The 24,642-nt window shown below is 38.9% G+C and overlaps 3 protein-coding genes across 5 annotated transcripts in view; 1 reads left to right on the forward strand and 2 right to left on the reverse strand.

Moving 5' to 3' along the window:
• LOC126581925 (protein GRIP-like) overlaps positions 1 to 10,481 on the reverse strand; it is a 53,204-nt gene extending 42,723 nt beyond the window's left edge. The window contains exons 1-23 of one of the 2 annotated variants that reach the window (XM_050245868.1): positions 10,463 to 10,481; positions 9,539 to 9,720; positions 9,012 to 9,438; positions 8,775 to 8,890; positions 8,502 to 8,671; positions 8,288 to 8,381; positions 8,002 to 8,088; positions 7,806 to 7,886; positions 7,259 to 7,384; positions 6,920 to 7,028; positions 6,751 to 6,830; positions 6,191 to 6,319; positions 5,954 to 6,054; positions 5,427 to 5,560; positions 5,188 to 5,285; positions 4,986 to 5,105; positions 4,875 to 4,902; positions 4,671 to 4,729; positions 4,303 to 4,374; positions 4,182 to 4,229; positions 3,864 to 3,969; positions 3,659 to 3,717; positions 2,961 to 3,533 (exon numbers count right to left, since the gene is read on the reverse strand). In XM_050245868.1, the coding sequence (XP_050101825.1) occupies positions 3,423 to 3,533; positions 3,659 to 3,717; positions 3,864 to 3,969; positions 4,182 to 4,229; positions 4,303 to 4,374; positions 4,671 to 4,729; positions 4,875 to 4,902; positions 4,986 to 5,105; positions 5,188 to 5,285; positions 5,427 to 5,560; positions 5,954 to 6,054; positions 6,191 to 6,319; positions 6,751 to 6,830; positions 6,920 to 7,028; positions 7,259 to 7,384; positions 7,806 to 7,886; positions 8,002 to 8,088; positions 8,288 to 8,381; positions 8,502 to 8,671; positions 8,775 to 8,890; positions 9,012 to 9,417 (2,334 nt within the window). In that variant the 5' untranslated portion in view covers positions 9,418 to 9,438; positions 9,539 to 9,720; positions 10,463 to 10,481 and the 3' untranslated portion in view covers positions 2,961 to 3,422. Of the gene's footprint in view, positions 1 to 2,960; positions 3,534 to 3,658; positions 3,718 to 3,861; positions 3,970 to 4,181; positions 4,230 to 4,302; positions 4,375 to 4,670; positions 4,730 to 4,874; positions 4,903 to 4,985; positions 5,106 to 5,187; positions 5,286 to 5,426; positions 5,561 to 5,953; positions 6,055 to 6,190; positions 6,320 to 6,750; positions 6,831 to 6,919; positions 7,029 to 7,258; positions 7,385 to 7,805; positions 7,887 to 8,001; positions 8,089 to 8,287; positions 8,382 to 8,501; positions 8,672 to 8,774; positions 8,891 to 9,011; positions 9,439 to 9,538; positions 9,863 to 10,462 lie in introns of those variants that run through there. The other variant, XM_050245873.1, reaches the window with a different exon arrangement.
• On the forward strand, positions 481 to 2,117 carry LOC126581989 (phosphoserine aminotransferase 1, chloroplastic-like). The gene has a single exon (XM_050245940.1). The coding sequence runs from the start codon at positions 624 to 626 to the stop codon at positions 1,917 to 1,919; it is 1,296 nt and encodes a 431-aa protein (XP_050101897.1). The 5' UTR covers positions 481 to 623; the 3' UTR covers positions 1,920 to 2,117.
• A 527-nt stretch (positions 10,482 to 11,008) lies between the features above and the next one.
• Positions 11,009 to 12,886, reverse strand: LOC126611301 (uncharacterized). Of its 2 annotated transcripts, none has more exons than XM_050279528.1 (2): positions 12,511 to 12,886; positions 11,009 to 12,364 (listed from the first exon to the last, which is right to left on the reverse strand). In XM_050279528.1, the coding sequence occupies exon 2, from the start codon at positions 12,359 to 12,361 to the stop codon at positions 11,390 to 11,392; it is 972 nt and encodes a 323-aa protein (XP_050135485.1). In that variant the 5' UTR covers positions 12,362 to 12,364; positions 12,511 to 12,886; the 3' UTR covers positions 11,009 to 11,389. The 2 variants fall into 2 exon arrangements, with proteins under 2 accessions (XP_050135485.1, XP_050135479.1); XM_050279522.1 differs by having other exon boundaries at positions 11,009 to 12,373.
• Positions 12,887 to 24,642: the final 11,756 nt, after the last annotated feature.

Here is a 24,642-nt window from a genome sequence, read left to right on the forward strand (position 1 = left end):
TCCTTGTAAAGGGTTAGAATATCCAAACATTTCTACATGCTCACTATCCTTTGCAAAGTGCTTGTGTCTTCCAAAAACTAACCTACCTTGACTTATGAGCCGCCGCAACTTATACTATTCAGAATTTGAGTACAAGTCCAGTACTTGCAAGCCACGTCGCTTCACTTAAACGACGTCATTCTGCTCAACATTTCCTTCACCAACCACAATTTCTTTTCCTTCACCAACCATACTGATTTGGGAGTATCACCTCTCTGTTTCGAATATTCAATTTTACAAACTTCCCCTAATAGTTAAATTATATAAATGCTTAGTTGCAGGATTGGTCCTTTGAACTGTACTTTTATTTAACTTTAATCCTTTAACTCTCGTATTAATTTCTTTAATTTTTAAATTTAAAAACTTAGACATTGATCATTTTCACTACTTTGTTTGTTTTTTCAATTTAACGAAAAAACAAACGAAGATACGAGTAAAAAAGACCAACGGCACAACGCATTGTTAAATTTGAAAGGACCTAGAACTAAGCCTTGTATAAATACCCCCAGCAAGATTAAGATCTTTGCCACCACCACCACCCTCCTCTCTCTCTTAGCGTGGTCTGAAGCAGCAACACCGACACCATGGCAATGGCAACCACACCTCACTCGCTCCTCCTCCAAAACCCAAACACCAATTTCCTCAGAAGCTCCAAAACGACCTTCGCCACCATCCCCATGACCTCCACCCGCCTCACCACCACCACCCCCCTAAACCCCGCCAAACTCATCTCCGTCAAATGCTCAGCCACCGCCACCCACATCAAAGATCGCTCGCCGGTCCAGTCCGAATCTCAAGATCGGGTCTTCAACTTCGCCGCTGGACCCGCCATTCTCCCCGAACACGTTCTCCGCAAGGCTCAATCGGAGCTCTACATCTGGCGCGGATCTGGGATGAGCGTCATGGAAATGAGCCACCGAGGCAAAGAGTTCCTCTCCATAATCCAGAAGGCCGAGTCTGACCTCCGGACCCTCCTCAACATCCCGGACGAGTACTCCGTCCTCTTCCTCCAAGGTGGCGCCACCACCCAGTTCGCCGCCATCCCTCTCAACCTCTGCAAACCCGACGACCAAGTCGATTATTTGGTAACCGGGTCGTGGGGCGACAAGGCATTCAAGGAGGCGCAGAAGTATTCGAAGCCGAAAGTGATCTGGTCTGGGAAATCCGAAAAGTACACAAAGATTCCAGCTTTGGAAGAATTGGAGCAGAGCGAGAACGCCAAGTATTTGCATATATGCGCCAACGAAACAATCCACGGCGTCGAGTTCAAAACGTACCCGAATCCGAAAAACGGCCTCCTGATCGCCGACATGTCCTCCAATTTCTGCTCCAAGCCGGTGGACGTTTCCAAATTCGGGATCATCTACGCCGGGGCACAGAAGAATGTGGGCCCATCTGGGGTCACCATTGTGATCATCAGGAAGGATCTGATCGGAAATGCTCAGCCGGTGACGCCGGTGATGCTGGACTACAAGATTCACGACGAGAACAAGTCGTTGTACAACACGCCGCCGTGCTACGGCATTTACATGTGCGGATTGGTGTTCGAGGATTTGTTGGAGCAGGGCGGGTTGGTGGAGATTGAGAAGAAGAACAAGAGGAAGGCTGACACTCTGTACAATGCCATCGATGAGAGCAAGGGGTTTTACCGGTGCCCGGTGGAGAAGTCGGTGAGGTCGCTGATGAACGTGCCGTTTACGCTGGAGAAGGCGGAGTTGGAGGCGGAGTTCGTGAAGGAGGCGGCCAAGGAGAAGATGGTGCAGCTGAAGGGGCATAGGTCGGTGGGAGGGATGAGAGCTTCGATTTACAATGCAATGCCATTGGCTGGGGTGGAGAAGTTGGTTGCCTTCATGAAGGAGTTCCAGGCAAAGCATGCTTAAAACATTGATTTTGTTTTGAAACATTAATTTCTACTACATTTTTGTTTTTCCCAAGTGTTTGTTGTTTGATGTTTATGAAATCGTTGTCGTCTGGGACCAAGTCAATGTGCTGCAAGTTTTGGGGATTTAGACCAATTTCTCATGTTTAATTTTTGTTGTCATAAGCTGAGAGTAATGAATAATACAATTCTTCAGTGAGTGAAGTTTGTCAATTGTTTTTACTTTTGGAGCGGCGTTTTAAATTAATCTAATACTAGTTACAAAGAGATGAGTTCGAATGGGGACATCTTTTTTGTATCTCACCGTCTAGAGCCTAAGAGCTAGATAATTCGGACCACTCAAATTGATTGGAATGTCTCTATTAATTTATTTTGCTGGCTAACCTCACACAAACAAAAAGCTTCGATCTATCTTTCACACAGAACAAGGGCCTAGATTTCCTGGTTTTTAGGCTATGAACAATAAAAGTTGGAGACTATCCAAATTCCGAATTTAGAAGTAGACACATTACCCTAGCTAACTTATATGTTTATGGAGTCGGACCTACTTTTCAAGAGTGGTCGGTAGTCTTTCCCTTTGTAACCATTCTTTGGTTTTTTCTTGTTCTCACGTAGCTTTTAATCCTAGTTACATTGTTGACTTTTTATTTTTGCTATTTGAAGGAAAAATAAATAAAAATCTAACACTGGAAAATTGCAAAAATCTTTGGGCAAGTTACTCCGAAAGGCATAGATGTTAATGTCCTATCGGATATCGGATATTCTTCCAGTGGGAAAAATGATGCATGAACCACCCGTCGAGCACGGACGAAAGTCGGCCAGAGTGATCTGATGCTGATCTTAATGTCCTGGATGCTCTTCTAGCTCAATTGTCAATTGTTTAAGAGCGTTTACCTTTGCACAGTATCACGGATAGAGACTGCATATATATTGACAAGTCCCACCCTCGCCTACCTGCCCCGAACCACCAGATGGTGAAATGGATGGTCACAACTCACAAATTGATTCACAACCATGGAAACAAAAACAAAGAAATTATCACTTGGCTGCTTAAAAATCAATGACATGCAATTGCTGTGTACAAGAGTGCGAACAGAGGAAAAAGAAACAACGAGCTGAGCTGACTAATGACACTACTATCTCACTAGCAAAGATCACTCGTAATATCAGATGTCGCGAAAAACCGCACGTCCAAATTTCCGATATAATCTCCAAAATCATGCCTTTGCTTCTGTTACAATCTACAATAAATCAATGGGGAAGGGGGGCTTCCTTCCGGATGGAATAACCCGGCACGGCCAGAAACTGTTCACTCTCTCTCTCGCTATCTTTTCACAGTGTATATGGTTCTGTCGTACTTTACATTTTACGTTTGCTGTTATAAAAGAATACAAGATATACTACGGCCGCACCTGCACCGCCTCTGAATCTGGAGGCAAGCAGTTGTTTAGCTGTCGCAGCTAGTTTCCGTGCAAAGAATTCTCTACAATCTTCATGTCTACGGTTATGAAAATGAGAATCTTGAGAAAAGAGAGACACCGGATCCTGAAGTATCACTAGCAGGGCTAGGAGGAACGTCTGCCGATGTGCGGTATGCTTGCTGACACTTCTGCAACTGCATTAGTATGTAAAATGGATAAAATTACAATGCAATTGATAATCTAGTAAACTGACACAGGAACCCTAACAATGCCATAAACAAGTAACCATACGGCATCAACTGGGAGATCAGAATTTTACCTCGTCCGGACTAAATTGAAGAAGCATGGCAACTACAGGTAATAGAGCCTCTACTTCACCTATTTGAATAATAAAAACATTCAGACTATCCAACGCCACTTGTACGTTCACGTCTCATTAAATGATTGTTTGAATGTAGCAAAAACAAAATTACATAGCAAAAAATATGGACTTCGGTTGTTATAGAAGCCTTTCATAAAAATACCTGTTTCAAGAAGCTTTAAGATTACATTTTTCAGGTAGGTCATATCTACTCCTTCCCTCTTCTGCGATCTTTCCATGTTCCGAAGCTCAGCCTTCAACATGGATTCCTACATATATGCATGGCATTCATCAGATCAATATATATTAAGAAAAGCAAACAAATATGTTCGGTGACACCAGCATTTTCCTTTTGGATATGCTAAATTCATGATAAATTTACTGACTGCCCGCATTCTATAAATTTACCAAAATTACAAAAACAATTCCCAAACAACTTGAAATCAACCAAGCCAAAAGAGTAGGGCCAAAAATCTGCAACCTGTTGGCTGTGCAGACGATTCTCACGCTCCAGCTCCTCAATTTCCTCCTGAGTTGAAACAATAAACATATATCAGAACTACACTATAGTGAAGTGGCAATCAAGACGGGGGATTACACACTTGAAGCGCTAAAATGTGCCGTTGGGACTGTGCTAACTCTTCCTCTCTTTGGGCTTGTTGCCTTGCCAAAATCTGAAATTCATATTATGCCAGCACATGATTATTTGGATGCACAGCATGAAAAAGGAGAAAAACAGTTTACAAGTCTTCAATAGTAATAACTCATATACCATCAAGTTCATCACAACAAAAAATGAATCACATGGACACTCTAATTTGATCGAACCCACTTGTCTTAGTTTGGAGAACAAATACAAATCGCTCGCATGGCAAGCCATGCTAACAAGGTTCAATGAAAAACCCAAGTTCTCCCTAAGAATGTCCCAATATTTTTTCGTGGTAAAAGAAATCAGAAACCATATAATTACCAGAATTTGCTGTTCTGCAGCAGCAGTGCTTATACTAGCTGCGTCCTGTTTATTCATGCCTGTGTACACCAATGTCAAAAAAGAAATTGTTACGTTAGAACTCCACTAACCCCAGAAGGTCAAAACTGCCATAATTCCAGTTATACAGAAACTCTTTATCTAATTGGAACAGATAATAAGAAATTGTACTCAGGATCCATCTACCTGTGTTATAGTTATCATTGCGATCAGCCTGAGGTCATATTGGAAAAATCACCATCAGAACAGTAAAGTGTAAAGATAAAGTTTGGATGATAGTCGAGAAAAAGAACCTACCCGTGGTCTTGACTCCAATGATTGATGAAGATTCTTATTATCATCCACAAGTCTAGAAATTTCATTGTCCTTCTCCTCAATCATTCTATCAGCAAGATCACGAAACGAACTGTGCTCCTCCTACAAATGGTGAACACAATTAAGAGAAAAAAAATACTCACAATGTATCAGGACAAAAATATGAAAGATTATCCCAACTTACCTTCAGCTTTTTATACCGTAATTTGAGCTCTTCCAATTCTTTTTTTATATCATCTCCAGAATATGATTCATTTTGAGCTCTCAGCGTGTCACATCTTACTGAAAAAATGATTATTCCATGAATAACTGCTCTCAAACTTTGGACAATAAGTATTTCCTAGACCAAGGAATAGGATAAGCATAGAAAGGGAAATAAAAGAGAAAAAAATATATGTAAGTAGATTAGCATGGAGATATTACCCCGCCAAGTTTCTTCCAAACTATTAAGGTTCGCTTCCCATGCTTCTTTCGCTGATCGGTAATGGGCATTAGTAGATTCAAGCTTTGATTCTAAGCTCTTGATCTGCTGCATGGCATTGTAAAGAGCAGCATCTCTGTAACAAGTAAGGAACTGAAAGATCAAGATCACTGCTTAAAACTTCACAGAAGTTTATTACCTAACTCTCTGCGAATCAAACGATGCTCCATGAAAAGTGGAAGGCTTTAAAGCAACAAACAAGGTTCAGGGTTCAAACTACATTGAGGAGGAACAGCCACCATGATTAAAAGAATTCTGGTCATGAAAATGGTGAAAATTTGAGTACAAGTTAAAAACACCGCAATGTCGAAATTGATCTCGTCAGAGCAGTAGTATGTACTCCTGGTTAAGCACACGGTGCTTTATTTACTTACCTTATAATTATATTGCCTTTTGCATTGGTCTTATTAGGAAATTTTGAAAACAATCCCAAATTTGGCAAGCTCACTGTAGCAGATTATAACTTTACCTTTCTGCTATTTCTTTATCATGATTCTTTAAAGCCTCCTTAAGATCTTGAAGGGCCTTATTCCTTTCAGCACTCACAAATGATACTTCTTTTTCAGCATCCTACAGAACACAAAATATATATTAATATGTGTGTGTGTGTGTGTGTGTGTGTAATTAATAATAATTCTCAGTTGAGTGTGTCAGATCACGATTTTTCTTCATGCTACAAAAATAAAGATTAATTGCAGGCACACACTTTCAGTGCTTCTTCAAGAGCTTTGACTTGTTCTGAGTCTTTAGCTCCAGCTAACTCTGCATCTTTCTTTTGGAGAAGTGCATGAGCACGGCTTTTGTAAGAAGAAAACTCACGTTCAAGGCGGTTGATCTGAAGGAAATAATAGGTCAAACATATGAGGACAGAAGACAGATCAAGAGATATTTAAATGTAAGCAACTTCATTTTCAACAACATATTACAGCAAAATTTGCAGTAAAGTTACGCAACAACATAGCCCCTGAACCAGGGTTGCAAACTATATCCATGTCGGAATGGAAGATTCCAAGAATGCATGAGCATTTAAGTAACTGCTGTTAGCTCTAAACTAAATGTGCCCCAAACAAACAATGGTTATCCTGCTTCTGTAAATAAGTGTTATGTACTAAAACTGTTATTATTACCATCAAAATATTCACTAAGTTTAACCCCATTGAAAATAAAGGGAGATGGGAAAGGATAAAAACATATACTCTCTGCACACTTCGACAGTCATCAAATGTTAATGGAAGAGAGGCAGATTCCAAAAGAGTAAATTCAAACCTCTTCCTTGAGGGCTGCAAGTTCAGCATCCCTCGCATCAAGCTTTTGTGTTTGTGCAGACACCTCTGACTCCAGCTGGCCTGCCCAATAAGAAAAGTATGTGACACTGATATACATACACAGATATCTTAACTAAACAGATGAAATTCAGCAAGGAATAGAGATATACTTCTCATTTTGGCTACTTCAATATCAGCACATATCCGGTTGCTCTCAGAAATTTCTAGCTTTGTTTTCAGAGCTCGGGTGGCAGCTTCCCAGCTCTCCTTTTCTTTCTCCTGAAATAATAATAAAAAATTTAGGATATAAAAAATTAGAAGCAGCATATCCCAAAAGCCAGAAGCTATAAAGTAACCGAAGGCAAGGCTGATAGTAAATAAGGAATACATCATGGTCTGCCAATACAATATTACTTTTCACAAAAAAAGAAACAAAATTCTTATCCTGGCAGCCATAATGCAATAATCCATTTGCATAAGTTTTTACTTATCCTAAGTCAGAGTTGTACATGTTCATGTTTCAGGTGAGCAAGCTCTCCTTTAACGGTTTCCAACGTGGCTCTAAGCCTTGCTGCCTCACCCGTGGATGCTGCTTCCATTTCTGCAATCTTAGATTCTTTCTCAGCAACTAGCATCTGGAGAATTACATTCTCTAATTAGTCTGATCCCTTTACAATTACAGAAACATTCAGTCAAACTATATAATGGTGTCAAACTATTATCCCATATTGATGCAAAGATAAAGGATAAAGAAGCCAGTAATCCACTTCTACTTTATTGTTTCTGAAGCCAACTTTCCAGCTCCTTGTATATCAAGTGGGGTTTTATAACATTCGATTATAAAGATAATAATAATAAACTGCAATTGAAAGGAGTGTTCGAGCTTGATTTAACGTGTTTGTGGTTTTTTTCTAGACACAATCTAAGTTTCAGCATGCTACACTGTTCCTAGAAGACTTATGAACAAGAAATAGTTTTCAAAAAGAAATTTCAGCCCTATCTATATTCTACATAAGTTGTCAAAGATGGAGTGAACATTATGATTAAAGCTCTCACCTGCAGTGAAGAAATGGTTTCAGTTGCTTTATTTCTATCAGACGAAGCTTCAGCAAGCTGGGCTTCGTAACTCTCCAAATTCTGAAAGACACAGAGACAAAGGGTATTAAAACACAATTTATGGGTGAATGTAATGGCAGGGACTACAATTATAAACAAAGAGGACTGCTAATTAGGCATACAAATGCAAATACACCTTTTGATGTTTAGCAGAGAGTTCAGCTAATGAAGCTTGCCTTTTTTCTTCAGCAGCCTGCAGCATCCCTCTCATGTCTTCCAACATCTGAGACAAATGCAAGATAGCAATAATGTATATATTCTTTTCGGTTTCACATGGACGTTACCCTAAGGCCCAAGCACATACGCAAACATCCACAGACGGAAAACAAAAACAAGAGGATAATGGACTTCTTGATCCATCAACCGAATAGTTTTGCAGTCAGAAACTGAACATCCCAAAGGATAAGCACAAACAATCATACCTGCTCCTTATCTGAAACTGTTTGTTGCAATGTCTCAATAGCAATTTCCTTTGGTTGCAACTGGTTCCGCAATTCCTCAAGGTTGTCTCGTAGTCTGAATGTCGGCAGCATAATCACAGTTAAGGTGAAAAAAAAAAATTAAAAAAAGGAACAGTTACGATTTTCTTTAGATATACACATATTGGTCACGGTTGGAAGTTAACCGGAGATTTACTTGTTGTTTGCACTTCTCAGTTGTTGCCTCTCTGCATCAATTGCTTTCAGCGCGTCATTCGCTTGTTGCCTGGTTCTGTCCAGCTCTTGCTGCAATGCCGTCTGCTGAGACAATGCACGCTCAGCCGCTTCATTTACTTCACGAAATCGAGCCTCGAGATCATCTTTTTCCTGAGGAAAAAAAAAGAAGACAATATCGAACCAACATAGCTTAATTCAAACGGCAGTTAAAACAATAAGAAAAAGTTCGATAGAAATAATCGAGATAATTTACCTTTTGAACATCTTGAATCCGCTGCTTAGCTCGTTTGTGAAGCCGGGTGAATTTTGAGTCGAGATCGGAGTACTTCTCTTCCCGCTCTTTTATTTCTTGATCCAACTTCTTTTGCGCTGCACAAAAACAACAGCAAACAGTTCTAACACATTCAGACTCCGAAAGATTGTGAATTTCGCAATTAGCTAAATTTTCCAACGAAACTAGAAATGTATGAATGAAGAAGCACAAACCGACCTTCAGCGAGCTTTACAGAGAGCTCTTGAGCTCTGGAATCTGCTTCAAAGTGCGATTCCTGAAGATGCTTCAGAGCCACTTCCGCCGCAGCTCGCGTTTGCTTCTCTTCCAAAAGCTCCACATTCAGCGATTCAATCGTTTGCCGCAGCTGCTTCACCTCCTCCGATTCGACGCCTTCCGGCTCCGGCGGTTGAAGATTCCGAAACCCTTCGAACTGAGACTTGAGGAATTCGTTCTGCAATTTGAGCTCCATGACCGTCTGGACGAGCTGATCGTGTGTGTCGCCGGAGTCCGGGCCGCCATTCTCCTGCGCGAGATCTCCATTGCTGTTGCTTCCGCGCTTCAGCGGTTTCGAATCCGCATTCGAATTCTCTTCCATTTGGCCGTCGATCTCCGTCGTCGACATTGCTAAACGCTCCGTTGCAACCTGAGAGAGACAAACGCTTTAGATCCTAACCGAAACAAAGATCGAAGCCAATTCAGCGAAATCGGCCGTGCTTATATCCGAAGCGGTTACTACACGGTACCGTTTTGGTGGTCGGAGAATCGGAGATCTCCAGGCGCAGGGAGGAGAGCGGAAATGGAGATCGCCGGTGTTGCTCGGCTGGGGGTCTGACGCTAGCCAAGCCAGGCACACAAAGTAGCTAACAGACACGGCGCGGGACCGATAAACGGTGCCGTTTTTCGACGGACTTGCATCTGCTATAGCCTGTATATTTCACGGTGAACCGGGAGGACGTGACCGATGTCATCATTGCGAGAGACGTAATAATTTAAGCTGGTAAGGGTGTTTTAGTAACTAAAAAGATAGCCCAAATTATTTTGCACCCAAAATTTGGGTGGGAATCTTAACTGAATTTCAATTGGATTTTCACTATCAAGCCCAAAGCTCTCAAATTCACAGGCCCAAAGCCCAAATTTTTTGTTTGTTTGTTTATATTCTAAGCATAGCCGTCGTATTCGTTCTAAATACGCGAATAATATGATTAACGATCTCCTCACAATTGGATTTTCTCCTTATCTGAAACTGTTTTTTACTATCTAATTTATGTACTTTAAAAAAAAACGATATTATCTATTCTAAATGATATATGTTAGGTTTCATCTCACAATATGTTAGCAATAATATGGTTCAAATTCGTATTTTGCGAGAATCGAACCTAAGACGTATCACTTATAAATGAAGAGAAATACTACTAGACCGTACTACTAAGTGGCACCTAATTTATGTACTTTTATATGAACTAATAATCTACGATTTTTTCTTCTTCTTTTCTTGTTGAACACCAATTGATAGCTATGGTTTCTAAAGAAAAACACAATTTCAGTCACCAATTGGTATTAGCGGTATCGCTACTAGTGGAACTTAACTTCTTTCATTGAGTGAAAAAGACAATACAAGGCATTACTCGACATCTAAGTTAGTCTATTTATCTACACTCACCACACACCTTTAACACATATTCCTATGAACGCCAATTATTTTGCACCAGAAGACATTACAAGGACGTGAAGAATGTCTCACGTCAGAAAATTAGGGGTGTATTTAATTGAGAGTTAGAGAGATTTTAATGAATTTATAAATTAATAAATTTTATGAAGTTTAATTGATTTGTAGATATTTCATGTAAAATTTTGATTCAATTCCCTCGAAATCTCATGGGGAGATGGGAGATTTGTGGATACTTAAAATACACTACGAAATCTCTCTAATTCCCTATAATTCCTCAATTTTTTTAAATTCTTTAAAATCAAATTTCTAAGAATTTTAATAAACTATATTAAAATCATGATTGAATACATATTTAAAGCAACTCCTCTTATGACTAATTGGGTACAACTTTACTTTCTTTATTGTATCAAAATTGCTACATGTGATCGTTGCTCCCCGGTAATCGATATCTCTAATCTCTAATACAAGAAAGCCAAAACCCTATTTTGGGATCTAAAGGCTTCATAAAAAAAATAAAAAATTGGACAAAAAACCCTTAAAAAATTAAAAATGAACCCATGCAATAAATGATGAAGAAATTTGATAAAGGATAGTACAGTCGAAATAAAACACAAAATGAAAATATGATAAATAGAAAATAAAAAATAAACACAGACGATTACAAACGGAAGAGTTCCATCCCACTACATCTCTCCAGTCTTCTCCGACGATAGATTCAAATGCATAAACGTCGATCGGTGGGATGAAATTGTAAAGCAATGGGTGACTTTTGCGATAAGGAACTCAAACTGTAGAGCATACTCAATCACATTCCTAACTAAACAAGGATCGCAACACTTGTGTCATTTTGGTGCTATGACCTGGTGGTACATGATCTCTTTACTGGGAATTTCTTTCTTAATTTAGAGGACAATTGCTCATTAATTTACTCGAAAAATTTACATAAGAAAACAATCCAGCAGATGATGAACAAGAAAATAGAATTGCAGCCAATCTGGAAAAGCAATCTGCAGACCTCTGAGCGGGAGAAACCTCGTTTATACTGATCACGAATTGCCATAATGAAGCTGATGAAGTATGACGCAGTGAGGAAGAAGAAGCATGACGCAGTGAGAAAATACGCATGCAGTAGCTTCGCATATGTCCAGACCAAAGATATACATAACCCCGCGCACTCCACAAGGGCCACAACCGATTTGCAGACTTTACAGCGGGGAAATATTATCCCGTCCAGTACGGATTCCAGTACGGCTGTTGCAATCCGCTTACTCTCTCCAAGCAGAATAAATGTGTGCAGCACTACCCAGAAAACAATAATTACGATCAGGCCTGATATACAATACCCTAGAAAATGATAGATCAGATTCATTATTTCCTTTACTGTATCGAATGTCTCGCTCCCATCCTTCGCCAATTCTACTAGTTGATCGCCGTGTTTCCTTGCCATTTCCAACCCCTTTCTCCCATCCCTCGCCAATTTAACAAGATCGTCGTGGTTTTTCCTCGTCAAAAGCAAGGCCTCTTTTGTATCGCTCGCTGCATGCGCTGTTAGCATATCTAACTCCCGTTCGAGAGCCTCGTCCAAAGCGGTGAGTTTGTCTGTATATTTAGCCTTCTTGTACCACTTGGGATTGTTGGAGCATTCGCCAACCAGCTCTACGCCATCGGTCAAGGCCTTCTTTAACCTTTCTGTCTCCTTGTTTGAGATTTTCAGTTTCTCATTTCGATCTTCTATCTGTGGGATCAGTGACTCCAAACCGCCAACCGTTAATTTGATCGCTTCGAGGAGGGGACTGAACTCGTTAGTCGTTTTTATCAGAGTAACAACAAGATTATACAGCTCCGAACACAATGTGCCTACAATCCCTCCTCCTATAAGGTTTCCTACTGCAGCCATTTCCTGTAAATTCTGGCAGAATATCGTAAATGGAAACTCTTTAGCAACGAGTACTTGAAATGCAAAAAGAAAAAGAGAATCTGTCTCAAATTAAATTGCACCGAAACTATAGATAGTTAGATACCGCGTAGAATTTATATTAAGATTACCTGCTGATTCTCTTATGGTCGGCGGTGCCGGTGCCGGTGCGACTTTAGTTGGTGTGCCAAATGTTGACGGTTAAAGCTTTTTGAGGAGAAATTATACCGTTCGTCCCGAGCTTAAGCAGACATGAGGCGGAACAGAAGACGGGAGGAAGACGAAAGCTTGGGAGAGGGACAGAAGCAAAGATTGCGGATATGGTTTGTGATTTGGGAAGAAGAAAGATTTACTGAGAGGGAGAGAGGGAGAGAGAGATTAGGACCATAAGGTTGCGGCTTGGTTTCTAAAACTGGGTTTGGTTATGTAGAATGGCTGAATCAATGAAGGAGGAGGATTATTGGTGTTTGACCAAAAGAAGACTAGGTGGGTTTATTGGTGTTCCACCGCAGTCAAAATTTTCCCTAAATTCATGGTCGTTTTTCGTCGATAAGCCTTGCTATTTTATGAGGTTGGTTTTTGGGTACAAGACTTTACCAATCGAACGGTTAGATTTTGTCACTAAAGTTTATGAACTGTGATGTCGGATTTTGAAGTTAAATTCTTCACCAAAGTTGTAGAGCTTGTCACTACCCGCATTTGTATTTTTTTTACAGTTCTACATTACTTATGAAAGTTGTATAACTTATGTTTTTACACTTTTACATTGCTTATTATGCATTTTTAATTAAAATTGAAATCACTATTCATGAGAATTGGAATGGTTTAAATGACAATGTAATTACCGTTAAAAGCTGCGACGATTGCATATATATATATATATATATGGGATAAGATCAAGGAACAAACATTTTTACATTCTTTTTAAGCCTTTAGATCACATGACATTCAAAAACTCTGATTTATTCATTAAAGAACATGAATGCTTATGTGGATTTTAACTAACATTAAAGAAAAATAAATAAAATGAAGAGGCATAAAATCTAAAAGGAATTAAAAATAAAAGTAAATGGGAAGAAACCCTATGAGCGTGCAAACAAGAAAGGGGTAGAACTCCATTGATTTGTAGTCTCCATCTCCTTCTTTGCCGATGGGTCTGCAACCTCTAGCATCTTAGCGCCCTTAACGTCATCCCCTCTGCCAGCAGAGGCGTAAGCCGCCAAGCCTTTGCCTTCGTCTCTTGGTTTTTTTTCTTGATCTTTGGTAAAAATAAATAAATAAAAACCCTTCTTGATCTTTTTTTTTTCTCCTGATCCCTTTTTCCTGATATTTGGGAAAAAAAAACCCTTCCTAACCCCATCTTGATTAGTAGAAAAACCCACATAACCATCAATGTCATTTAATGAATAAAAAATGTCCCTTAGATGTTATGTGATTTAAAGGCTTTACAAAAGTGTAAAAATATTTGTCAAAATACTTGTTCTTTGATCCTATCCCTATAATATATATATATATGTATGTATGTATGTGTTTTATTTTCACTTGTTAATTAATTATTACTTAACTTTATCTATTAATTAATAAATAAAAATTTGAAAATAAAATGTTAAACTAATATTACAAGTTTATAATTTTGAGGGACAGATTCCATAGACATCGAACTCATCTCTCTCTACCTAGTTTCTGATGCACCAACACATCAACTGTACTTTGTAATATTTTAAACCTGAATGAACTCTACTTTCTACCCCCACTTGCCGCAATTGACCTACCATTACACATTATTTATATCCCCACCCACGTTTAAGTCCGATGATCACGGATCTAGTTTTGGAGAAATATTTTGTTGGATTTAAAATATAAGGAGTACATCACGTCTTTTTATATAAGTGGTGAAAAATTTTATTTTAGGTAAATTACATTTTATCTCATCAGATTTGGGATCAATTGTATACAACATTTTTAAGACATTTCAATTTTATACATTTACTTATTATTTTATTTCAATTTCATACATTTACTTATTATTTTATTTCAATTTCATACATTCATTAAAAAATCCGTTAATTGGTGATGTGACAAATATAAAATCCATATTTGTGCTGACGTGACTGACAAAAATGTGCCACGTGGCATAAAAATTAATAAAAAATTAAAATCTAATTTGAATATTAACATATTAAAATAATTAATTAAAAATAAAAAAAATTACAATTTCTTCATCATCCCCACTTCTTCTCCCACCACCACCCCCTTGCCCACCCGAGCCACCCATTTTCCTGTCACTAACCGCATCCCCAAATTCCCCCCCCAGAGAAAAGACCATAATCTCCTCCTCTCCTCCCGCTGCAACATCTACTCCATCGGCAGAACCCAAACCCCAAAAAAATCCAATCCTAGGCTTCTTCTTTCCTCGTTGCCTGCAACACTGGCATAAGAGCCGCCATGTTTGACAAAAGTTCCTCGACGAATTTGCCATCACTTATCTCACCCCCTCCAACACCTAGAACTCTCACGCCATTAACAACTCCAACGTGAATTTAGTGGTTAGGAAAAAATTGGGGGTTGGATTTTGTGAATTTAGGGGGTTGTATTCGTCCAAATCTGAATTCCCCCAAACCGAGGTCCAGGTTGCAGGGCCACACCCGAAGTCCATCTGCCTCCCTCCTTGTGCTACTACAGCAACCTCAACGATGTTTCCCCCGCCTGCAGACTGCAACTTATAGATCTGGAGGTAAATTTGGGGGTGGGATTCAATGAATTTAGGAGTGGGATTTGTTCAAATCCTAAATTCTCCAGACCGAGGTCTCCAGGCCCAGCACCTCCACAAATCCATTTGGATTGCTATTTGGTTTTTGCTCGATTAAGTACTGCAATTTGGGGTGGATATGAAGGTTATGCATAATTTTTTTCGTCGGAGCAGGTAGCTGGAGAAGATGTGGATGAAAGACTCAAAAGACTTTTAAAATAAGATGCGGGGCCTTTGTGTGACAACCCGTCCCTAATTTTACGTTTTTATAAATTTTAAAAGCGTGAATTGACGAAAATACCCTAGAGGCAAGAACTTTGACTTCCGTTGACCATTGGTTAGAGAGACATAAGACTTATTCTTTTAGCGTATCCTCATAATACTCGTTGATACGAACGCATAGGCGAAAACCGTTTGCGAGTCTGGATTATAACGGTATAGTTATGGACGTTTGAAGTTGGTTATTTAAAGGTAGTTAAATTATTAGAACTCCCACCTTGTAGGATTGAGAACCAATATACAAATGGGTTAAGGGGACCAATTAGATAAAGGAGTGAGGGACCAATCCGGAATTGGAAAAGAAAAGCCTTCAGCTAATGAGAAGAAGAAAAAAATGGGGGGGGGGGGATGGGGGGGGGAAGCTTCCAGCCTTCCCGTGGCCTTTCACATGCACCCACACCCATTGCGACCACCCATCTTTCAAGGCTGATTCCGGCCAACTCCGACAGAGTTTTTCGACGCCACCACCACCATTTAGAAGCTCTCATTCCCCTCTATAAAACTCAACCAATACCACTTTTATAAACCATCACATATGGCGAGACAAAGCCACCAAATCCAATGCATCAAAACAGTACTCCGGTCAGCCTTTTCAAATTTCAGCAAATCGGCAAAGCGATGGCCAATGCCATTGTAGCCTATCATCCTAGGAGAAAATCCCAACCAACATTGACCCCACTGAACCACCGTAGACGACGAATCGATATTGGGAAGCTCTAGGCACCCGCCGGCTTTGTGGGCAAAATTGATCATCTTCCGTCCACTTTTGGACTTTGTGGCAGGTATGAAAGTTGTTCCTCACATTAAGATCTTCATTTCTGTAAATTTTGGTAATTTTTAGAAATAGTTGAATTTTCCGGCAAGTAGGCGCGGTGCATGGGCCAAGGTACCCCTTTGACATTCATAGGCTAAATTTGATACTCCAATTCCATATGTGAAGTCTGATTGACGAAATTCAGTTATTTGAACCTAGTTCCATTAAAGACCTCTACTTGAACATTATGTGAACTGACAATCCGACCGTTGGATCGTCACCAAACTTTAATACATTATAATATGTAATATTTGAGGATATTAGAAACTTACGGATTGAGCATCTGACGTACGAATCTTCCCGAATTGGATTTGTAAGTTCGTAAAATAAAATGTTGACCGCCACTTCAATTGGTAATTGGTGGAGATCCAACCGTTGGATCGTAATGAAACTTTAGTACGATGTTTTAGAAGCAAAATGTGGAGCTTTGGAAGTTACAGATCGGAAATCGAAGATGCAGATCTTCCAGATCGAGTCATGTAGGGTTGTGGACCCTACCGTCGACCTTTGACTGACGGTTGACTTTTGGTTAATGGGTTTCAAACCATTCTAGAATGTCCTTGGGGATGTGTTTATGTAAGTTGCATGTTCTATGGGTAAGAATTCTGAGAAGTGATATGATATTTATTCTAGGCGATGATTGTTCGTGACTCCCTGATATTCGTGCTAAAGAGTTGTAGCGCAGACTCCATGTGAGTGGATCTTTTTATTTTATCGTGTGTGTATATATATATATAATTATAATTATGTGATTGATAATTCCATAAATTCTTTTAAATTGATTTATGCATTTATGCCCTGCCATATATATTTATATTCTAAAATACTATGTTATGGAAAAATTTTAGATTACATTATGGCATATCCATATGCATATTACCTACATATAGTTATTGTGAATGCTTTGACGTACTAAGTTAAACTATGAATGGCTTGATCCCATTTGAAGGTATGTAGGCAGTCTAACAAGACAGTTAGACGTAGCCATAAAATAATCCGAATTTAACATGGTACTTAATTTCTTTAAAGAAAGAAGTTATGTTATGATGGTTAACAACGTAGAGATTAAACATGATCATATTCTGGCCTATCATTGGGTATAGTTCCGATTAAGAATGTTGAGACGTTAAAGTGGTTATGTCAAACGACGATGCGGACGCCAGGTAAGCTTCAGGTGAGTACATGTTGATGATAGTGCTACCATTGATTGATAAGATATGGATGAGTCGTACAAGTCACTATAGGTGACTCTGACTTATGTGCTAGCATTGATTGATAAGATATGGATAAGTCGTACATGTCACTATATGTGACTCCGACTTATGTGCTAGCATTGATTGATGATATATGGATGAGCCGTACAGGTCACTATAAATGACTCCGATTTATGTGCTAGCATTGATTGATGAGATATGGATGAGTTGTACATGTCACTATAGGTGACTCCGACTTATGTGCTAGCATTGATTGATGAGAAATGGGTGCAGTCATATAGGTCATATTAAGTGACTCCGACTTGCATGCTAGTATGGATTAGAAAGCACCTGATTATTTATATTGCTGATGAGATGATGTGTCGTGGTATACTTCTCGATTTACTGTTAATATACAATTGATTTCATACTTATACTTAGCATTATTTTTTGGAAGCTAAACAAGTGTTACAGCAATGGGTTATAACATTGAGAAGATTTTTATTAAAATTTTATTTTCAGGGCCACTCACCTTTGTTTTATTTTCACCCTAGGTTTTATTAGCGGAGCATTCTTTTCAACAAGGATTCATGGCAAATCTTAGTATTGGGGATTACCTTCGAGGGTATGATTCTCAATCCACTCTATTGTACTTTACTTATGCTCTGACATCACGTATGAAATGGGTTCATTCCCGTTCACAGTGCACTATCATATTTAGTTACTTTTAGGTTTAAATTTATTCATATTTTCCACATCACTATACTTTATGGCTTCGCCGAGTGTCAGCCAACACAACTCGATTTGGAGTCCTAGTGGACATTCCGGGTCGGGGTGTGTCAATTTGGTATCAAAGCATAAGTTTAGGAAGTATTGCACCCATCACAAGCGTGATGTAAGCATTCTTGGTTTTTGAACTTAATTGTCGAATCTTGCCACCTCGTTGAGCACAAAAAATGTGTTAACTTTTACTCAAGTTTTGGGTACTTTAAACGACTTATTGTCATTTTAGAAAATCGTGTTGCAAATTGCCCCTATACTTTAAACGACGAACCTCCATACGAAGGAAAGTTACGTTTTAGGAATTGAGTTGTTAGCCTGTAGCCGAGCTAATGTATCGAGTGTCGAGTATCACCCGAAGCTTTCTACTCAAACAGGCTCTAACCCATAATCAGCCTACGATGGTGCTACTAATTGAAAATGCTGTATGATATCCAGAGACCATCAACTAGTATTATGTGGTATGATTTCTGATACTAGATGCAGGTACTTGTATCTGGGAGTGATATCTTTATGCTAGAATGCCAATTCACAGTTTCAGAGTAACAAACAATATTAAAATATCCTAAGCACGTTAATTAACGACGCGACTGATAAACTAATCAACAGTGGCTATTTGAGCCGAATAAACTAGGATTGTGGAAGTTTAGGATCAAGCTTTGTAGTAGAACAGTAAACTCATGGTTGTTTTTACCTTATCACCTACCTAGGTAAACGAAACTTCTTGGACTAGCCACATCTCGATCACTTCCATAGGTAGACAATAGAATCGAAATGCGGATGATATCTCACCGTTAGATTGATTTGAGTGTCGAGGAAACTGTGAAGACCTTTTAATTCGTATCGTAGAGTTGGCTTGTAGTATTGTACATTTCGATGACGTATACTTTTGGCGTCATATCCCAAAATCTTACCTAGGATACCACCAAATTTTTAAGTGAGGTACATCATCGACCCACTTTCTAGTATTACACCAATTTTCTTTGCTTCATATCAAACGTTTCTAACGTCATTGAGAAACTTAGTTACAAAGTTTACCAATTAGGAATTTACCCAACCAGGGACTAAACACTTTATCTTAGAAACCTAAAACCTATCCACAAAGCGAAAGGTCAAACCCTAGAATCGTAGTTAGACTTCAACAACTCAGTTGGTTCATGACTAAAACTGTTAGTCCTACTTTGAGTTGTTCTCTTTGGTTAACTTTTGGAAACCGAGAGTTCTTTCATAGCCTGATGAAATTCGGAGTAGTTATACCAACGAGTTGTCCCTCAAATTCAGCCTTATGTACGTGTTTACCCTACTGCACTTAGTATTGCCTTAAAGCGGAAGCACTGACTAGAAGAACCATTGACATTGAAAGTGCAATTATGACCATTAATTACTCCATCACCCTAGAAATGCTCGGTTGAACGAATCTTACCATGGTGATCGAATATCTTGAAAGCTACTGTTGTAGTTTGATGTTATGCATCCAATCTAGTTATCTCGTATTTCAGATTTGATGGATTTGCTTGGACCCTTAAATTTTCGAATATTCTTTTAGCCTTCTCGATGTAGTTCATTTCTCACTACATTCGAGAGAACTTCACTATGAATTTGCTTACTAAAGCGTTGTGGACTATGTTAGCTCGACTACATGACAGGTATGTCACTATCGTATCTTATCGGGATGCATGTTTTATTTCCAAGTGTTTGGGAAGCCTTCTTGAAGGCCACGTGTAGTAAGTTGTTATTGACTATATATCTCCCTCAGACTAACAACCAATCTGAACGGACTATCCAGATTTTCTTAGTGTGTTACGTTTATTTGCTTTATAATTGTAGCATGATCGTATTTGATACTTATTTTCACTAGAAATGCTTGTAACTACGGTTACAAAATTGTTGGTCTTTGTTGTGACACTATGGAGATTTGGAATGAAGATTCTTTGCTTAGCACTTGCTTGACTGAGAAGTTTTACGAACAAGTGTTCAATTGTGAGAGTTCACAAGATGGAATTGTTTTGTTGTTGTTGATACCCAAGGGGGCGTTAGTGTGTGAGCACGGTAGAGACTTGATTAGGTGTTGTTTGTGTAATTCCCAATGGGGGGCATGATGGTTATATTGCACCTTCGAGAATTTGTTACTTACTTAGCATGACAACAGTGCGTTGTCGATATCGTAGTCTGCTGAGTTGTCGATATCGCAGTCTGCAGACTGTAATATCAAGGACTTATTCGCTAGACTAGTTAAGCAAGTAAACATGTAGATCTTTTTACGATAGTACATACTTATGTGTTTGTTGTATTTTACCTAATTATTACTTGGGCTCAACCCAAGGATATTATGTACTTAATTTTGGAGTTCGCAACTTTCAATTACGTAGTTCAAAATATTATTTTCAGTTTTCAATATCGGTACAACTACTCTAAACTTTATGTTGTTATATATATATATATTTTTTTTTTCAACGGGACAATAGTGCATATATTTATGCTTCCTTAACTTTGAGTTTTGTGTCACAAATCATTTTAAATTTCGGGGATGAAATTTTCTTAAAGGGGTAGATTGTGACAACCTGTCCCTAATTTTACGTTTTTATAAATTTTAAAAGCGTGAATTGACGAAAATGCCCTAGAGGCAAGGACTTTGACTTTCGTTGACCATTGGTTAGAGAGACGTATAACTTATTCTTTTAGCGTATCCTCGTAGTACTTGTTGATACGAACTCATAGGCGAAAGCCGTTGTGAGTCCGAATTATAACGGTATAGTTATGGATATTTGAAGTTGGTTATTTAAAGGTAGTTAAATTATTTGAACTCCCACCTTGTAGGATTGAGAACCAATCTACAAATGGGTTAAGGGGACCAATTAGATAAAGGAGTGAGGGACCAATCCGGAATTGGAAAAGAAAATCATTCAGCCAATGAGGAAAAAAAAAAAAAAGGAAAGTTCCCAGCCTTCCCGTGGCCTTTCACATGCACCTACACCCATTGCGACCACCCATCTTCCAAGGCCGATTCCGCCCAACTCCGACAGAGTTTTTCGACGCCACCACCACCATCTTGAAGCTTTCATTCTCCTCTACAAAACCCAACCAAGAACCACCTTTATAAACCATCATATATGGCGGGACGAAGCCACGAAATTCGATGCATCAAAACAGTGCTCCGATCACCCTCTTCAATTTTCCGACGAATCGGCAAGGCGATAGCCAATGCCACCATTTGGGCTTTATAGCCCATCATCCCAAGAGAAAATCCCAACCAATCTTGACCCCGTTGGACCACCGTAGACGACGAATCGACGTCGGGAAGCTTTAGGCACCCGCCAACTTTGTGGGCAAAATTGACCATCTTCCATCCACTTTTGGACTTTGTGGAAGGTATGAAAGTTGTTCCTCTCTTTGAGATCTTCATTCCTGTAAATTTTGGTAATTTTTAGAAATAGTTGAATTTTTCGGCAAGTCAGAGCGACGCATGTGGCGGCGCGTGGGCCAAGGTACCCCTTTGACTTTCCTAGGCTAAATTTGATACTCCAATTCCATATGTGAAGTCCGATTGACGAAATTCAGTTATTTGAACCTAGTTCCATTAAAGACCTCTACTTGAACATTATGTGAATTGACGATCCGACCGTTGGATCGTCACCAAACTTTAATACATTATAGTATGTAATATTTGAGGATATTCAAAGTTACGGATTGAGAAGCTGAAGTACAGATTTTCCTGAATTGGATTTGTAAGTTCATAAATTAAAATGTTGACCACCACTTGAATTAGTAATTGACGGAGATCCAACCGTTGGATCGTAATGAAACTTTAGTATGATGTTTTAGAAGCAAAATGTGGAGTTTTGGAAGTTACGGATCAGAAATCCGAGATGCGGATCTTCCGGATCAAGTCATGTAGGGTTGTGGACCCTATCGTCGACCTTTGACCGATGATTGACTTTTGGTCAATGGGTTTCAAACCATTCTAGAATGTCCTTGGAGATGTGTTTATGTAAGTTTCATGTTCTATCGGTAAGAATTTTGAGACATGATATGATATTTATTCTAGGCGACGATTGTTAGTGACTCCCTGATATTCGTCCTAAGGAGTTGTAGCGCGGACTCCAAGTGAATGGATCTTTTTCTTTTATCATATATATATATATATATATAATTATGTGTTGATAATTCCATAAATTCTTTTAAATTGATTTATGCATTTCTGCCCTGTCATATATATATTTATATTCTGAAATACTATGTGATGGCAAAATTTTAGATTACATTATGTCATATCCATATGCATATTACCTACATATAGTTACTGTGAATGCTTTGACGTACTAAGTTGAACTACGAATGGCTTGATCCCGTTTGAGGGTATGTAGACAGTCTAACAAGACAGTTAGATGCAGCAATAAAACAATCCGAATATAACATGGTACTTGATTTCTTTAAGGAAAGAAGTTATGATGGTTAACAGCGTAGAGATTAACCATGATCTTATTCTGTCCTATCACTGGGTATATTTCCGATTAAGAATGTTGGGACGTTAAAGTGGTTATGCCAAATGACGCTGCGGACACCAGGTAAGCTTCATGTGAGTACATGTTGATGATAGTGCTAACATTGATTGAAAAGATATGGATGAGTCGTACAGGTCACTATAGGTGACTTCGACTTATGTGATAACATTGATTGATGAGATATAGGTGCAGTCGTACAAGTCACATTAGGTGACTCCGACTTGCGTGCTAGTATGGATTATTAAGCACCTGATTATTTATATTGCTGATGAGATGCTGTGTCGTGGTATACTTCTCGATTTACTGTTAGTATACAATTGATTTCATACTTTTACGTATTGTTGATGCACAAAACCGGGGCGGTCTTGGAACAACGTAAATCCGACCGTGAATCTGCACAAACGCTCAAGAACACGAAGAACACAAAGAACATAAGGATTTTATCGTGGTTCACCCCAATGTTTGGGCTACGTCCACACTGTAGTTGATTATGTTTCTCTGTAATTGTATGGATACAAGTGTTTGAGGGGAAGTCCCCCAAAGAGAGAAGAGAAGGGAGAGGAGAGCCTCGGTGGTGTGAGGACTCTCTCTCAAGGCTTATAGCCTTTGTTTTCAGCTCTAGCCCTTAGAAATGAGGACTTAAGACTTGGTTTAGAATGAGGGGGAGTCCCCTTTTATTGAATAAGGGGCTCATCCTCTTTTACATTTGTCGTGGGCTTAATGTGTGAGGCCCAAATACGAGGCCCAAATATATGGTACCAACACGTATTATGATTTTCCGAAAGCTAAACAGGTATTACAGCAATGGATTATAACGTTGAGAAGGTTTTAATTAAAATTTTATTTTCAGGGCCACTCACCTTTGTTTTGTTTTCATCCCTAGGTTTTATTAGCGAAGCTTTCTTTTTAACAAAGATTCGTGGCAAATCTTAGTATTGGGGATTACCTTTGAGGGTATGATTCTCAATCCACTCTACTATACTTTACTTTTGCTCTGACATCACGTGTGAAATAGGTTCATTCCCGCTCCCAGCGCACTCTCGTATTTAGGCACTTTTAGGTTTAAATTTATTCATATTTTCCACATAACTATACTTTATGACTTCGTCACTTTCCGGGTATAGGCCAACACAGCTCGATTCTTGTTGGGTCGGGTGTGTCACCTTGTGTTTATTTAGTTTTGTTTTATATTAGCTTTATATCTAAATTGGTATTTATTAAATGAAAATTTTTAGGACCAAGATTGTCTGCCCTACCATTTTCCATCCTCTTCCACCACCTCCTATTTTTCTAGCCATTGATTTCATGTAAGGTTAATTTTATACTCCAGATTTTGCCACCTTAATTTAATACTCCAGATTTTGCCACCTCACACAATTTCACTCTCCTTTCATCCTTTTCACTTCTGATGCCTCATTCACAGGCCAAGAAACATTTTCAGCTGCACAACAACATCCTTTACCAAGAATGCGATTGAATTACAATTGAGCGTTTATCTTTGTTCTGTGCATGAATGCACCATACACATGGTTCAGAACATAATGGAGCATTCCCAGATTCACAGTCATCATTTTTCAGAGAAACCCAGAAATTCAAACACCAAATTTTTTTACAAAATATGGCTTTTTTGATCAATTAAAAAAAAACAGATGAGATTATATGCAAATTTTCAGAAACAGAGAAGAACCCAGAATCCAGAGTGTTGAAAAAAAAAATGAATTTATGAATTTAATCATCTAAAAGTCACGATTTGGGGATAAACAGATTAGAGAGAACTAAAAAAATTTGAAATAAACACTCGAAAACTGTGGCGATTGTGAATCGAGAGGCGTAGGCGGTGAAGAAATCAATGGGAAATTGAGAATAAGAAATCCATGAGACAGAAGCAGATGAGAGGAGAAGGGGTAGTGAGAGAGCCGAGGAGATCCATAGTGGGAAGGCGAAAG

The sequence above is a fragment of the Malus sylvestris genome, chromosome 2, assembly GCF_916048215.2.
Source record: "Malus sylvestris chromosome 2, drMalSylv7.2, whole genome shotgun sequence".
NCBI classification, from domain to species: Eukaryota; Viridiplantae; Streptophyta; class Magnoliopsida; order Rosales; family Rosaceae; genus Malus; species Malus sylvestris.